A 17,606-nucleotide genomic window follows, 5' to 3' on the forward strand; every position below is an offset into this window, starting at 1 on the left:
ACAAATAGATTGTTACTGAAGCATCTTGGATTTTAACTTTTACAGAAAAAGTTATAAAAGGAAATTGGTCTTTCCATAAAGTAACAAGAATGTAGCAGGCAAGTATTTAGGAGACTGCTTGTGGGATTTCAAAAATGCATATAAATGTACAAAAACATACAAAAGGCGTATATCAGAAGAAACCCCCAAACCAAGCACCTTCTGCGGGCTTGCATATTGAAATTCTTACTCTGGAAATGGCCATCAAACGGCACATTTGTCGCGACTTTTATTATGAAATGTGTGGTAAACACCGGAAGTTTAACCGGAACTCGGTCTAGGCATTAACAGCAGTTATAAGTGTACATGATGCATTAATGAATGCATCCTCGTAAATAAGATATGTGCGTTTCATTCAGTTGCGAGCATGACCTGAATCGTTTTATGAGCGATTCGTTTGAATAACTTCACGGGACCAGCTTTGGTACGTATCTTATTTTTTATTTTTTTTATTTTCCAGGTTTATTATGAGCATCACTCACCTGAATTTCAGATCTGAATATACAACTGTGCATCTGTCCACTGAAACAACATTATAAACAGGTCAGGCCTCGTTAGTTTGAAAAACAGTGACATTAATATGCTCTGTTACTTTACCCGGCTGGGACAAACTGTTAAAATCCAAGTCTTACTTGTTAAGGCTGGTCTTGGCTGGTTTTAGGTGGTCTCTCAGCCTGACCAGCTTATAATTGCCCCAAAGACCAGCCAGCAGGACAGCCTGACCAGCTTGGTTTTTTCAGCTGGTCTGACCAGACGGTCTTTATTCTGGATCATAACCAGCTGTTGCAATGGAAAGTTTTTCCTTTGATCAGGAGTGAAAGTGTACATGGACATCTGATATCATACCCTGTCTCAGTGTTACAGTGTGTCAGTCATAAGCATGACAGTGGAACCAGGTCAAGTTTGGGTTTCATGCACCTCAAGTGCAGGCAGATGGCTAATGTAGGCATGCACTTGACACCATAGTGTCATGTCCACAGTAGGCTATTGATCAGACATAGCATCTTTCCTTTTCATCTGCAACCTCTATCTCCAAGAACTTGTGGAGGAAGTTCTAATTAGAGCCTGACCGATATGGGATTTTTGAGACCGATACCGATTTTAGAGAGGGAAAATTCACAGATAACCGATATAGTTCATTTTTGAGCTGGAATGAAAACAGACCTTTTCTATGTGGATTTTGCACCGATATGACAATGCAAAGGTACTCCGAAGGCTGCTTTCTTAAATATTTTTATCAAAGAACATTTGACATTATCATTATACATTGTCAACAAATTTTAGAAATGAACACTGAGAAAATAAAGAATAAATACAAATACAATAAATAGCTTAATAAACATCAGTAATGTTAGTATAAGTCAATTGCTGACCATTTAAATAAAGAATAAATAAAATAAACATCAGTACTGTATGTTTATTATCAGTCAAATGCTGACCATTAAAATAAAGAATAAATAAAAATACAATAAATAGATAAATAAACATCAGTACTGTATGTTTCGTATCAGTCAAATGCTGACCATTAAAATAAAGAATAAATAAAAATACAATAAATAGATAAATAAACATCAGTACTGTATGTTTAGTATCAGTCAATTGCTGACCATTAAAATAAAGAATAAATACAAATAAAATAAATAGATAGATAAACATCAGTACTGTTTAGTATCAGTCAAATGATGACTATTTTAATACTGCCAGTCAATTAGGGGCAGTTTCAGGGAAACTTTTAAATATTACATTTTATAAATGCGACTGGAATTGTTCAATTGAAGGGGGTACCAAATTGTGAATCCTGAACAAAACAGTTTGGTGAATACATGTTTACACATTAGCTTCCACTCAGCTGACAACAATGAAAGTAGGTGCGTGATTAGCTAGTTGGCTATAAGCTTGTTATCACGGAGAGTAAAAGATGGACCAGCATTGCGTCTCACCAACTAGGTAACAGCGTAGCGTGAAATCGGCACTCAACAGACACAATCCACCACCGCACCGTTGTCTGCTGAGCTTCAAAAAGATGCTCTGATGTTTACCTTTCAATCTGCTACGTTACTGACTGCACTGACAAACTATTGCTGGCTAACATCAAACAGACATGAGTGACAGGGTTGTCAGGGACATGGTTAACGTTATATTAGTAATAATAAAAAGGGAAAATGATGGGGTCATTATTTATTAACTTTCCAGTATGTATTTCACAAACTAGTTAGCAACTTACCGAGAAGAGACCGCTGAACTCCGCCCTGTCTGCAGAGCCTCCGTCAGCTCAGCTCTGTAAACACTGGAGTCAGAGCGTGCTCTGCTGGACAAACTACGTAATGACACCAATTCTAAAACATGGTTTTCTTCATTATATATTCTGAAAAAAGTTTTAATAATATCGGCCGACCGATTTATCGGTCAGGTACTAGTTTTAATAAGAAAGTATCAGCACTGGTTTGACCTCAGCGGTCACTGCAGGTGGCACTTAATTCTTTATTCACTTTAATGGCTATTGAAGCATTGAAGTTGGACACTATTGGTCTGAAATTTTGCACTGTTGGGATCATAGTCCACAAACAGCATGAGTCACTTTAGGTGAAACTGCTAACAGGATAGGTGACAGTACTCTGCTGTTAGACTTGACAAGTTTAAGCCTTTCCAATTACAGAGCAAAGCTCCTTACGTTTGAAGGAAAAGTAACTTTCCCTGGGAAACAAATTCAATAAATGTCATGTAGAGTGGATGGAAGAATTATTAAATTGGCTGAGTGAAATTGAAATTTTTAGATTATAATGTAGCCAGATTGCCAGAAGTGTTATGTCACACTTGTGTCAGTTCCAAACTCTACTGACAGCTTTGTCAATGGATAATAAACAATTACTGTTTCTAGTGCTTGTTAGTTTTAATCACGATTAATGGCATCATTTCTCATGCTTAATCACAAGTGCTCTAAAACAGCACCGATTCATGTAACATTAAACATTTCCCAAAGTCTAAGTGGGAGTTTGACTAATTAAAGGAACTAGTTCCCACATAGGTTGCATATTCATTGCACTGGGCATTAAATCTCTTAAACTCTCCGCAATATTAATCTGCCGGTAGGCTGTGGCTATCTGCTTTGTTACAGCAATTGCGAAGCTGTGTTCATGATTCGCATCAGAACGTCAAGGTCAACGTCAAGTGTCACTTTGAACTCCACTTGAAAACGCTGCAGACAATGTTTTATGATAGTTAAGACTTGACGTGCTTCTGTAGTAATTAAATTGCACATAACCGCAGCTGTAAAGTACTTAATTTCTGTAACAAGTCCCATCTGGGCCTGTTTTATACAACAAATAGAATCCTTTCTCCATCACTTGGGCATTGGCATGGAATCTCTGTTTTGTTTGCGCTGAGTTTGGAATGGCATACTATCCATACTACTCTTACTACTATTTCCATATACACTGGTGGCCAAAAGTTTGGAATAATGTACAGATTTTGCTGTTTCGGAAGGAAATTGGTACTTTAATTCACCAAAGTGGCATTCAACTGATCACAAAGTATAGTCAGGACATTACTGATGCAAAAAACAGCACCATCACTATATGAAAAAAAGTCATTTTTGATTAAATCTAGACAGACCCCATTTCCAGCAGCCATCACTCCAACACTTTATCCTTGAGTAATCATGCTAAATTGCTAATTTAGTACTAGAAAATCACTTGACATTATATCAAACACTGCTGAAAGCTATTTGGTTTGTTAAATGAAGCATAACATTGTCTTTGTGTTTGTTTTTGAGTTGCCACAGTATGCAATAGACTGGCATGTCTTAAGGTCAATATTAGGTCAAAAATGGCAAAAAAGAAACAGTTTTCTCTAGAAACTAGTCAGTCAATCATTGTTTTGAGGAATGAAGGCTATACAATGCTTGAAATTACCAAAAAAACTGAAGATTTCGTACAAAGGTTTACACCCACAGTCTTCAAAGATAAAGGACAACTGGCTCTAACAAGGACAGAAAGAGATGTGGAAGGCTAAACAAGAGGATAAGTACATCAGAGTCTCTAGTTTGAGAAATAGATGCCTCACATGTCCTCAGCTGACAGCTTCATTGAATTCTACCCGCTCAACATCAGTTTCATGTACAACAGTAAAGAGAAGACTCAGGGGTGCAGGCCTTATGAGAAGAATTACAAAGAAAAAGATCAGCTAGCCTGTAAGGTGCGTGAGAAGTGCCCAACAAGACAGCCACATCTATGGCAAGTGCTTCAGGAAGCGTGGGGTGAAATGTCACCTGAGTATCTGGACAAACTGACAGCTAGAATGCCAAGGATCTGCAAAGCTGTCATTGCTGCACGTGGAGGATTTTTTTATGAGAACTCTTTGAAGTAGTTTAAGAAGATCTGAACATTTTTTTCAAATTGTAATAGTAAATTTTCATGTTATTAATGTCCTGACTATACATGGTGATCAGTTGAATGCCACTTTGGTGAATAAAAGTACCAATTTATTTCCATAAGAGCAAAATCTGTACATTATTCCAAACTTTTGGCCGCCAATGTATGTCTATGCCATTATTATAGTAGTATGCCATTCTGAACTTGGCCTGCGTGTTTGTGGTGTGTGCATCAGTGTAATGACCCCGGTTGGACACATCGACACATTGCAAAGGTTTGCAGACGACCAAACAAGTGTTTATGCTGGTTTATGCTTTATTTACGGTAAATGCATTAATTGTGATTAATGATAAATATAACACTCATTAGTATGAGCTGCTGTATGAAGGTGTATGACATCACAATATGCAAAAGTCTAACCTAACTTTATCACAAGCTCTTCTTTCTACATGCGACATTAGGAAGTAAGATATGGGTCGAGGTGGCCAGATGGCCCGTCTCATTTGAAAACCTGTGCAGGTCATGAGTGGAACCTCATGGGACACTGATAAAAACATGGCCTCAGCCTTTGTAACCAATACTCACTTTCATCAGGCGCTGGCCATATCGGTTGCACACTTATTGTCCTCTTGAGGAAATGCATCCAGTGCTGGATTACACTGGTCTTGTGCCCTGCAAGCTTTTCCTAAGTTGGTTGTTGTTACATAAGGTAAAGTGCCAAGAACTTGATAAAATATTTAAAGTGTTTTTTTTCCTGCCTTGGACATTAGTTGATAAAACTGTATAATAGCTACTCTAGGCTATTCATTCCTTTGGCAGGTATTGTGAGCCCTCCACAATGTTTTTTTTTTTTTAATTAAACTAATGCTTTTTTGCTCTTAGAGAAGGTGTGCATGACCTCTGGGGTTTCATTGTTGTTGTAGAAGCCTCTTGATACAGAAAAGCAAGAAACATCTTCTTCTTTTTTTGTGAGTTTTTTTTTAAATTCAGTTGCTAAGAAAATCTGGGACCACAAGGGTTAGGTAAGGATTTTAATTAGACTCTGTTTGCCTAATTGATTTAGGAAGTTTTGATAACTTTGAAATACTTGTGTCCTACAATGTGACATGCTATACTCCATATAAAACTATTTTGAATAGCATTTAGCTAATTCTTTTATAGTTATTATGCATTAGGGCTGCAACTAACGAATATTTCGATAATCGGCTAATTTAAGATTATTAGAAAGTTTATTCGACTGTTTAGTCGATTATTGCAACGATTAATCATTAGCTCTTAACCAACTATTCATCTTGTGTCTCGACTTAAAAGGTTGTATTAAATGTGCTTACTAGCAATAAACAGGACAAAATCATCTTTTAAAAATACCTCTAAATAGCATTCATTGAATTACAAGAAAAAAAACCTTGAATTTTTATTACGTTTAATGGGGTTGCAGCATGAAACATTTACTCGTTTCCATTGATCATGGAGTATAAAGTCTTAATATCTTGTATGTTGCTTTTCACGTAAACGTATCTTGTTTTAATGATTTTTAGATATTTTAAAATATTAAAATATGTTAAACATTATATTCAACATTCTCCAATAACAATTTTTTCTTCTGCAGTATAGCTCCTAAGATAAGGAGTTTTAGATATTTATATTGGAAAACAAAATAAAAAAGCCAAACCAAAAACCTTCTCTTTTTTTCTGCATTGTATAATGGGCTAAGACTACACCCTCTCACCTTTTTGTTAACTTTGATCCATCTTTAACCTCACAAAAAACAAACTCCTTTCTCTCTTTTTTTTTTTTTTGATTTTTCCCCTTTTTCACCCAATTTGGAATGCCCAATTCCCAGTGCGCTTTTAAGTCCTCGTGGTCGCGTAGTGATTCGCCTCAATCCGGGTGGTGGAGGACGAATCCCAGTTGCCTGCACGTCTGAGACCACCAACCCATGCATCTTATCACGTGGCTTGTTGAGCACGTTGCCACGGAGACATAGCATGTGTGAAGGCTTCATGCCATCTGCGCTCAACTTGCCACGTGCCCCACCGAGAATGAACCACATTATAGCGACCACGAGAAGGTTATCCCATGTGACTCGGCCCAATTTGGTTGCTTAGGAGACCTGGCTGGAGTCACTCGGCACGCCCTGGGATTCGAACTAGCGGGGTGGTACTCCAGGGATGGTAGCCAGCGTATTTTACCACTGAGCTACCCAGGCCCTTATCTTTAGGATAAGATACACACCGTGACACATACAGTATAGTATGATTCACTACGTGGCAAGCCATCACGTTATAATCTAGCTGCAGCAAGCAGGTGTGAGGGATGAGCGTCTCCCAGTCCCCGCGAGGGGATTTATCAGCCGGGAGAAGTTTGAAACTCTCTCTTGCTGTTTTTCACGCAACTCATGTAAGTGGCTATGACCGCACAGGGTTTGTGCTTATTTACACAACTGCTTCCTTATTATTTGAACTTTATTAAAGGATGTGTTATTTTAGACGCTCTGACAGGTAAGTTTTGCTCAAGCGGAACGCCAGGTATGGCTCCGCTTTATTTCACGTCAGAATGACACTGCTTCTATATTTACTTATTTTGTATTTTTGTATTATAATTCCCTCATACTTTGCGATCTACATCACCCTTGCATCTGGATTATGAGCTGTTTTTTTCCTCTCTTCATTCAGGCACGAGTGACAGTGCTGTCATAAGTGTTTCAGATGATCTCATGTTGCATTAAGTGAGATCAAACGACAAAATTTTGTAGACAATTTTGTATTGTCGATGTTGTCGATGACATCAACTAATCGTTTCAGCCCTATTATGCATGCAGTTTTATATTAATTGAAAGAATAAGTTGAATATTTATAACATTTGACACATCGCATAGCCATTTAAAATGAACTAGTGAAGGCAAAAAGGTGATAAAATAGTGAAAAACTTCAAAGAAATGGTGACGAGTGATACAGCACCTAAAATAAACACTTTCCTTTATACATTTATATACATTTTAACTTAAAATCTTTCATGTTAATTGAAAAAGCTTATGTTACCACTCTTATACTTTTCTTTAGGCTGTATTATTAACAATTTGGCAGAATTTATGGGGTAAATGAAGACCATAATGTGAAAAGGAGTTTATATTGCTAAATGTTTGCCAGATCGAGTTGTACAGGTTAGGGTGCTTACTACTTGCAGACTGTATGTTGTATTTGCTTGTGTTTTTTGTATGCAGAAGGAAAACATTACAGTTTTCTGTTTTGTGTGTGTTAAAGGTGGGGTGATGCGAAGCTGGAGGTGGTATCTCTCCAGGGTCATGCGTATTTTCCTGCGCTGGTTCAGACTCTGCCCCCAACGAGGACGCAGAAAGCGGCAAAGCAGAGTGCGAGACCTGTGGAACTATTGGAAAGTGATAATGAAGTCTCTCTACTTCAACGTCTTGAACAATTCAGACACTGTGCTAGACTGCGCCTTTGAGCCCATCTACTGGCTGGTGGACAACTTGACTCGATGGTTTGGAGTGGTAGGTAGACAAATACCTGCTGTCTTTTCAAAATGATCTGATTATTAAGGGCTGAATGAGACAGATTCAGGCAAGAATGACTTGGGATAGTCTTGGAAGCATCAGTTAGAATGGGATGGAAATTAACAACAGTAGAGGTCGACCGATAGTGGATCTTTGTGGTGGAAAAAGCCGATAACCTATTAATCGGACGATAGTTTTCAATAAAATCGATTTCTAGGATGTTAAAACAATTTCTTAGTCTTTCCTTACTATGACAGGCACAGACTTAGGAGCTACAAGAGTCCAAAATGAAGTTTATAGGGCAACCAAAATCCTAATAATAACCAAAAATGTAGATTTGGTAGGTAACGCGGGACTTCACCGGGGACTCTTATTTTGAAATGACGGAGACTTGGCTCCGCTACAGTGCTCTATACACTCACTGAGCACTTTATTAGGAACACTATGGTCCTAAAGTGCCCATCGTGGTCTGCTGCTGTAGCCCACCCGCCTCATGTTTCGATGTGGTGTGCATTCTGAGATGCTATTCTGCTCACTACAATTGTACAGAGTGGTTATCTGAGTTACCACAGCCTTTCTGTCAGCTCGAACCAGTCTGGCCATTCTCCATTGACGTGTCTCATCAACAAGGTGTTTCCGTCTGCAGAACTGCCGCTCACTGGATGTTTTTAGTTTTTCGCACCATTCTCTATACACTCTAGAGACTGTTGTGTGTGAAAATCCCAGGAGATCAGCAGTTACAGAAATACTCAAACCAGCCCATCTGGCACCAACAATCATGCCACGGTCGAAATCACAGAGATCAAATTTTTTCCCCATTCTGATGGTTGATGCAGTATTAACTGAAGATCCTGACATGTATCTGCATGATTTTATGCATTGCATTGCTGCCACACGATTGGCTGATTAGTTAATTAAACTACTTGTCCAACTGAGCTTAGAGAACATAAAACCCTTATTGTTGAGCCCTGTTGTCTTATTTTCTTTCTAACTGTTTTCATTATAACTTTTATATGCATTCTAGTTGCATTATGACTATGATGGTTTCATTTACTTTGATTTTGTTCTTGAGTATATTGCTTTCATCATAAATGCTTGGGCACATTTCAGACCTCGGTTTAAAGCTAAAATTTGTTAAAGCATGTTTAAACTTTTACACTATGGCTTTAATCCACCCATAGTATTTACTCATTCCTAATACTTCACTCTAATTTCCTTGGTAAAGGTGTTTGTATCTCTGGTGATCGCCTTAACCAGCTCTGTTGTGATCATCGTCTATCTGTGCGTGCTCCCCATCATCTTCAGCACATACCCATTTCACTGGATACTATGGCACCTGTGTTACGGCCACTGGAATCTCCTCATGGTGGTCTTCTATTACTACAAAGCCACTACCACGCATCCGGGTTTCCCACCGCAGGTGCTTCAAACTGTCTCTGATTTTCTAACTCAGTATTTTCATTCAGCTGTTAATTTATTAAACCAAAAGGTGGATCTCTGTTTACTTTTTATTTAAATAATTCCATTGTTACATTAATATTTGTATTATTTAAATTGTAAAGTCATATACTGTATAATACAATACATTGTACTAGTACTCCTTTGGTAATGCCTTTTAGTTTTTGCTGATTTTTAATAAAAAAGGCATTGTACAACAGCAACTTTTTTTTTTTTTACTTTAATACGGTTATAAGAATTATCATTGAAAACTATGGGAATAGTAAAAGTAAAGCACATGTTACAGTAATAAGAATTTTGGGGTAAAATTTGCTTAAGTGTCCTGAAAACAATGTCATAATGCAAAAAATCTTAATATATGATTTTGATATAATCTTGATTTGGGGTTAAATGACCAGGAGATTTTCTTCCCTGTTAGGATGATATATTTGCACTCACAAGATGTTACACTAAAATATTGTGTAATAAAGGGAAAACTGTGTTGCAAGCTTAAGAACTGAATTGAATGTCTTTTGTTTTAGGAAAAGAGTGATATACCTACTGTTACCATCTGTAAAAAATGTATAGTTCCCAAACCAGCCAGAACGCATCATTGCAGCATCTGCAACAGGTAAGATGTCAAATTGTTATCTATAAAAGATTATACTTTATTTTTACAATGTTTGTTGAGCATATTACGTTATTAAAACTAACGTTAACAATGTGTATTTACAAACTGCTGCACAAAACAGTTACATATGTACATGTAGTTCATTAAAGGTAATTTTTTTCTCATTAAAAAAATTTAACTTCTAAAGACATGAATTGTAATTTTGCAATATATGTAGGAAATCATGAGTACTCACATTAAAATGAAGACTCCAGTCATATCAGTAACCTTATAAAAGCTGATTTATTCTACATGGAGAGGGTCCGCACATGGGGGCTGCCATGTTACAGTCACATGACCAGCTGAATACTACTCGCTTAATCTCAGTAACCATCCTGTTATTGGACACTTTCACTCATTGATTAAAATAATCATGGCTGACTGTGAATACAAAATTTCTACAATGGCATCTGAAAATAAAAACGATTGATTTTAAATGATGCTGCATCCAAGCCGCTAGGTGTCAGTGTAAGTCCAATATGACACAAAGACAAAAGTTACTGAGTGCACCTTTAATATTTTTTATAGTAACAGACACTATAAAATAAAGTGTGACAGATGTTTCTTGCCTATTAAATATTTTAACTTACTCAACATTATATTATTTAAAAGTATTTGTTTTTTATCACAGGTGTATTTTGAAAATGGACCACCACTGTCGTATCCTTCTGAAACAGCGAATAAATGAAAAAGATATGTGATGTGTAAAGGCCTGGGTATACTTTGTATTTCTGCTTTTCAGATCGGATCGCGCCCGGTTGACCGCTTTGCCTTTCATAGTGTACTATTGTGACCACTTGCGAATACGAACGCGTTCGACACATGCTCAATACGACTGCTTTGTGATACGCTTTTAATACAGTCAACGACAGGCGTATGCTCTGACGATGCGCACAGATGAGGACTGTCCCTGTGTCGAGAAAATCTGGGCTGCACGTGGACAGTCTGCGCAGACTGTGTTGATGACAAAATTCACATCAAGCATACTGTGCACGGAGCAATCAGTAACATGGACAACCGAAGTATACTGTGGCCTTAAAGCTGAAGTATGTCATTTCTGTGGCACCAAACAGAATTGCAAAAGTACTTTTTATTTTAAAAACAGCTTTCTGGGGTGGCCTGGGTAGTTCAGCGAGTAAAGATGCTGACTACCACCTCTGGAGTTGCGTGTTCGAATCCAGGGCGTGCTGAGTGACTGAGTGCTGAATAAGGTCTCCTAAGCAACCAAATTAGCCCGGTTGCTAGGGAGGGTAGAGTAACATGGGGTAACCTCCTCGTGGTCACTATAATGTGGTTCTCACCCTCAGTGGGGCGTGTGGTGAGTTGTGCATGTATGCCGTGGAGAATAGCGTGAAGCCTCCACACGCACTACGTCTCCGCAGTAACGCGCTCAACAAGCCACGTGATAAGATGCGCGGATTGAAGTTCTCAGACACGGAGGCAACTGAGATTCGTCCTCCACCACCCAGGTTTGAGGCGAGTCACTACGCCACCACGAGGACTTAGAGTGCATTGGGAATTGGGCATGCCAAAACTGGGGAGGAAAAAAAACAGCTATCTGAATAAACACCCCCCCACCCCATCCGCAGTTGGTCAAACAAAGAGATAGTCCTGCCCCCAATTCACACCATTGGTTGAGTGTTGCGTTTGTATAGACGAGTCATTCAAAACAGAGGAATCTTCATAGAGCTTCAGAGACACAGTGTTTACAGTTTTCAAGAAAATTAACTTATGAATGGCTTACTTATAGTTGTCTTATTGATTTCGTTTAGTTGTTTAGTTACTCTCTATAAGCAGATACGGGTCAGGAGCTTCAGTTAATGTTCACATCAACCATCAGAATGGGGAAAAAAATGTGATCTCAGAGATTTAGATCGTGGCATGATTGTTGATGCCAGACGGGCTGGTTTGAGTATTTCTGGAACTGCTGATCTTTTCACACACAGCAGTCTCGAGAGTGTATAGAGAATGGTGCGAAAACAAAAAACATCCAGTGAGCAAACTCTCTGTACAATTGTAGTGAGCAGAATTGCATCTCAGAACGTACAACACGTTGAACCTTGAGGCGGATGTGCTACAACAGCAGAAGACCACGTCAGGTTCCACTTCTGTCAGTCAAGAACATAAAACTGAGGCTGCAGTGGGCATACCATTTGTGTACCTCAGCAGAAATCCAGATTTGTCAGATCAGGTGATGTTTTTCCAATCATCTACTGTCCAGTTTTGGTGAGCCTGTGCCCACTACAGCCTCAGTTTCCTGTTCTAAACTGACAATAGTGGTAACCAGAGGGATATTCTGCTGCTGTAGCCCATCCGCCTTAATGTTCGATGTGTTGTATGTTCATAAATGCTTTTCTGCGTAGCACTGTTGTAACGTGTGGTTATTTGGGTTACTGTCACCTTCCTGTCAGCTTGGACCAGTCTGGATGCTCTCCGTTGACATATCTCAATAACAAGCAATTTTCGCACACAGAACTGCCGCTTGCTGGATGTTTTTTGTACCATTCCCTATACACTCTAGAGACTGTTGTGTGAATATCCCAGGTGATCAGCAGTTACAGAGATACTCAAACCAGCCTGTCTGGCACCAACAATCATGCCATGGTCGAAATCACTGAGATCACATTTTTTTTCCCATTCTTATGGTTGATGTGAACATTAACTGAAGCTCCTGACCCATATTTGCATGATTTTATGCATTACACTGCTGCCACCTGATTAGATAATCACATGAATAAGTAGGTGTGCAGGTGTTCCTAATAAAGTGGCCGGTGAGTGTACAGTGTATCAACAGTATATATTAATTAGAAAAGAAAGCAAAATAAAAGGATTTTAGACCTGACAGTACTGTATGTGAAAATGTCCTGTTGTGATTTGCGTCTTAACTGACCTCTCGTCCAGCTTGGTTGAATAATTGTGTGGGTCATTTCAACCACCGGTACTTCTTCAGTTTCTGCCTGTACATGACCATGGGCTGCATCTACTGCAGCATTAGTGTCAAAGACATGTTCCTGGATGCTTATAATGCCATTGAGGTGAGCAGATATTCTTCAAGAACATAAACAGCATTGATTGATCCCTGTTGGAATGGTTTTATACTGCTTACTTACAAGATCCGAATGCCTTAAAATGATAAACTCAGTGAATATACAAGTGGAAACTATGTCGCTGTGGGTGGTTATTATGGGAGATTATTTTATGGTGGGTTTGTGTTTTGTATCATTTGTGTAGTCAGGTAGGTACATGGGCTTGCATGCACAGGGGGAGATGGTCACAGATGCGGGGCTGATCTACAGCCTGTTGCCCCCCGGAGATACCCCTGGGCAGGTAGAAGCTACCTAGAGGCTGTGGGTGCACATTGGGCAAATCTCTTTAAGAGGAATACTGTTTAAAAAATATCGACGGAAGAGATGTTTTTACTTACAGGAATGTTCTGGGGAGGCATGCTGTCTATTACAAATGAAAATAATTTTGATTCAGTTTCTAAAAACATGCAAATGGAAGTCTGTGGGACAAATGATTTCACCAGGATAAATGTTAAAATACAAAAAAAAAAAAAAAAAAAAAAAAAAAGTATAGCCACCACAAGACTTCAATATTACACATGTAAACTGGAGACTAGTTTGATAAACTCGCTTATTTTCCTTGTCTAGGCAAAGTCGTATCCATTCTTTTAATCACGAATATGGAAACCCTGTAACTTACGTATGATACGCGCAAGGATGCCAGAAAAGGATTTAATGCAGGAATTACGAAGATCCACTTTAAAGGAACATTCCGGGTTCAAAACAAGTTAAGCTCAATTGACAGCAATTGTGGCATAATGTTGATTACTATAAAAATTTATTTGGACTCGTCCGTTCTTTTCTTTAAAAAAAGCAAAAATCGAAGTACAGTAAAACTTACAATGGAAGTGAATGGGGCCAATTTTTGGAGGGTTTAAAGGCAGAAATGTGAAGTTTATAATTTTATAAAAGCATGTACATTAATTCTTCTGTTAAAACCCATGCATTATTTGAGCTGTAAAGTTAAATCGTCATTTTTACTGTCGTTTTAGGGTTTTGTTGACATTACACCATCATGGCAACAAAGTTGTAAAATTGGCTGTAACTTTACACATAAAAGGTTAGTAAGTGAATTTAACACACTAAAATCATGTTAACACGCATATTGTTTATGTCTCGTGACTATACTTTTGAAACAGTATTTTAATGTTTATAGATTGGCCCCCATTCACTTCCATTGTAAGTGTCCAATTGTAACCCAGATTTTAGCTTTTTTTTTTTTTTTTTTTTTGAAGGAAAAGGAGGGACAAATCAAAATTAATTTTTGTGGTAATCAACATTATGCCACAAATGCTGCCGAGAGAGCTTAACTTGTATTGAACCCGGAATATTACTTTAAATATTCCTTCTGGAATACCTCACCCTAGAGTCTTTTATTTTAAGTGCATTACTGTAAAGTCTATTTTAGTTTGTTTTTACAGACTGAGAGATAAGTCAAAAGCATTGTTTGTGGTAATCAACAGCAAGCCACAGATTTAACTTTTTTTTTACTTTAGACAGTATAATTCAATATAAATATTGGTTAATATTAATCAGTAGTAAGCACAGCCCTGAAACAAGTTAAAAGGATAGTTCATCCAAAAATGAAAATTCTCTCATCATTTACTCACCCTCATGCCATCCCAGATGTGTATGACTTTCTTTCTTCTGCAGAACACAAAGGAAGATTTTTAGAAGAATATTTCAGCTCTGTAGGTCCATACAATACATGTGAATGGTGACCAAAACTTTGAAGCTCCAAAAAGCACACAAAGGCAGCATAAAGAAATCCACAAGACTACAGTGGTTTAATCAATATCTTCAGAAGTGATCTAATTGGTTTTGGGTGAGAACAGACCAAAATGTAACTCTTTGTTCATTGTACATCTTGCCATTGCAGTCTCTAGGCACGATTGTGATTTCAAGCTCGTTCTTGAAATCATGATTGCCAAGGAGACTGCTGCTGATGACTGCAGATTATTGTGAAAAAGGAGTTTCATTTTGGTCTGTTCTTCCCCCAAACCAATTGGATCACTTCAGAAGTCATCGATTAAAACACTGGAGTCATATAGATTACTTTTATGCTGCCTTTATATCCTTTTTGGAGCTTCAAAGTTTTATAAGATAAAATTATATTCTTCTAAAAATCTTTTTGTGTTCAGCAGAAGAAAGTCACACATTTGGGATGGCATGAGGGTGAGGAAATGATGAGAGAATTTTCAGAGAATTAAGTGCCGTTCATTATTAAGTCTGTTTAATCGCACCCTCTGCCCAGTGAACTTGCAGCCACAGACAGTAGATGTATAATCAGTAGTTCACGTGACTAACTTGTACAATTTAGCTGTGTAGTCTATTTGATTTTGTAGAAGTACTGGAAATCATTAGGATTTAGCAGTGTGAACTAAAATCAGTTGTTTTGTGATTGTTTGCTAGCTTCAGTTCTCAGAAATTCAAATTTTTAATTACGTTTCATCTAGTATATTGTAAATTGGTTGTTACTTATATAAGATAACCATGTTGTGAGTCATCTAACATTTGTTTTACTTATTAATCTTATTATTTCCATTTTTTTTAAAGAGCTATTTTCAGACCGCTCCACCCGCCTTCACTCATCAGGAGAGAATGGTGCATAAGAGCCTCATTTATTTGTGGGTGCTGACAAGGTAAGACTGTCATTTTTATGTATTTTTATACATTTACAGCAGATGGGTTATTCAAAGGTTTACGGCATCCATCCATCATCCTGTCAGCATAAAAGTATGCTGGTGCTTTGTTTGTCATTGAAGGTATTTGTTGCACTAGTGCCCTGCCAGTAATGGCCCAATATTTCTTTAAAACCTAACTTCTTTCCCATCCTAACAGCTCAGTGGCTGTAGCTCTGGGTGGACTGACATTGTGGCATGCACTGCTGATTACTAGAGGCGAGACCAGTGTGGAGCGACATATTAACCGCAAAGAGAGAAAACGACTCAAACTGAAGGGCAAAGTGAGACATTCTATAAATCATATGCTCATAAGATTAGCCCGTGCATTGTATATTTTGTTTTATGGTATAAAGAATTGGCTTACAACTGTCTGTTCACAGGTTTTCCGTAATCCCTACCACCATGGAAAAATTAACAATTGGAAAGTGTTTTTAGGTGTCGAGAAGCAGAGGTGAGATGTTTACCATTTTATTACTTTCCAACATTTCATGCTAAAGAGAGTAAAGGCAATGTTGACTATACAACTACTTCACAGTAAATGTTTTATAAACACTGCTGTTTTGAGCCGTATATAATAATGACACTAAATGCATTCCTTGTCAACAGTCACTGGCTAACGAGAGTGCTGCTGCCCTCCAGTCATGCTCCTCACGGGGACGGCCTGACGTGGGACTGTCCTGCAAACAGAAACAACACCATGGCTATTTGATGTCACAGACATATCCTTACTACATATTCCTTCATTAGCCCTGGAACTGATGGATCAGCGGATCATTTCCGGTCATATTTTTATCATCGACTCTTATGGGAGGAGTTAAATCTACACTACCCAAACCCCGGTCCTTTTAAAAATGAACTATTGGTGCCATTTAGGTATCTTAAGGTTTTTTTTTAAATGGTTGTGTACTGAAATTGTGTGTCTGTGGTACAGATGTGTCCGAGTATGTGCCGAGTTCAAAGTAGTACTTGGTACCGAAGACTTATTGTGAATGGATTTTAGTAATATTTATATTTTTTAACATAAATGTTTGGTACCAAATGGAAATCATTGTGTTCTTTATAAAACTAGTATTTGACTGTAAACACTTCCAAAGTGATCCATGCATTTCGTTAAAACTAGTTTATTTGGTCTCACATTTGACCGCAATGTAAATGTAAGGTTTCTTATTGGTATTACATACCAACACGTCATGTTAAGTGCTCTAACACCTCAGTGACTATAGGGAAATTCATAAAATTAAGACAATTTATAGCTTTACTTTTTAAACAAATGTTAAGTTTGACTGAAATCTTCTTGCTTTGCCTTGGGTTGTAACTTATGGCCATTAATAACTTTCATTTGCAGGAAACTTAACAGAAGGTTCACCACACTGTACACATTTACAAAAGTTTTTATTGACATTTAAATATTGTTTTATAGACTTGGCATCAGTTTTGTCAGTTAGACCTTTAAGTTAGCTATGAAAATGAATGACAACAACCAACTTTATGGCTAATGGAACACAAGTTTAGAAACACTGACTTTGGGACAGTTATATTACTATCACATTCAATGACTGCAATCTTCAAGAAAATAACATTCCTAAAAGAGTAAGACCGCTGGTTAAACTGAAATCTGAGATGGTGTTTGTACAAAACAGGTCAGTAGAATCAGATGTGGTGTAAGAGCACACTGGCGCACAGTCTCAAATGATAGTGCCACACACAATACATGTGGCTTATGCATCTTTGTTTACGATCCTGATCCAGCATCAGTTGTAAGGCCTGGCTGAAAAAGAGCATGTCCACCTCAGTGCATCATTTGGGTTCATTTTCAAGTTCGCAGAA

The 17,606-nt window shown here is 37.9% G+C and overlaps 1 protein-coding gene across 2 annotated transcripts; it reads left to right on the forward strand.

Annotated features, from left to right (window-relative positions):
- Positions 1–311: 311 nt before the first annotated feature.
- Positions 312–16,533, forward strand: zdhhc16b (zinc finger DHHC-type palmitoyltransferase 16b). Of its 2 annotated transcripts, XM_051666573.1 has the most exons (11): positions 312–463; positions 7,673–7,920; positions 9,149–9,343; positions 9,903–9,991; positions 10,662–10,690; positions 12,932–13,065; positions 13,262–13,357; positions 15,652–15,737; positions 15,937–16,060; positions 16,160–16,230; positions 16,386–16,533. In XM_051666573.1, the coding sequence occupies exons 2-11, from the start codon at positions 7,681–7,683 to the stop codon at positions 16,486–16,488; spliced, it is 1,167 nt and encodes a 388-aa protein (XP_051522533.1). In that variant the 5' UTR covers positions 312–463; positions 7,673–7,680; the 3' UTR covers positions 16,489–16,533. The 2 variants fall into 2 exon arrangements, with proteins under 2 accessions (XP_051522533.1, XP_051522534.1); XM_051666574.1 differs by lacking the exon at positions 13,262–13,357.
- The last annotated feature ends 1,073 nt before the right edge of the window (positions 16,534–17,606 follow it).

Source organism: Myxocyprinus asiaticus, chromosome 32 (genome assembly GCF_019703515.2).
Source record: "Myxocyprinus asiaticus isolate MX2 ecotype Aquarium Trade chromosome 32, UBuf_Myxa_2, whole genome shotgun sequence".
NCBI lineage: Eukaryota > Metazoa > Chordata > Actinopteri > Cypriniformes > Catostomidae > Myxocyprinus > Myxocyprinus asiaticus.

Coding starts and splice junctions, on each gene's coding strand:
- zdhhc16b (XM_051666573.1), top strand. CDS start 7,681: ATGCGAAGCTGGAGGTGGTATCTCTCCAGGGTCATGCGTATTTTCCTG. Junction 7,921..9,148: donor TGACTCGATGGTTTGGAGTG/GTAGGTAGACAA, acceptor TCCTTGGTAAAG/GTGTTTGTATCTCTGGTGAT. Junction 13,358..15,651: donor CCGGAGATACCCCTGGGCAG/GTAGAAGCTACC, acceptor TTTTTTTTAAAG/AGCTATTTTCAGACCGCTCC.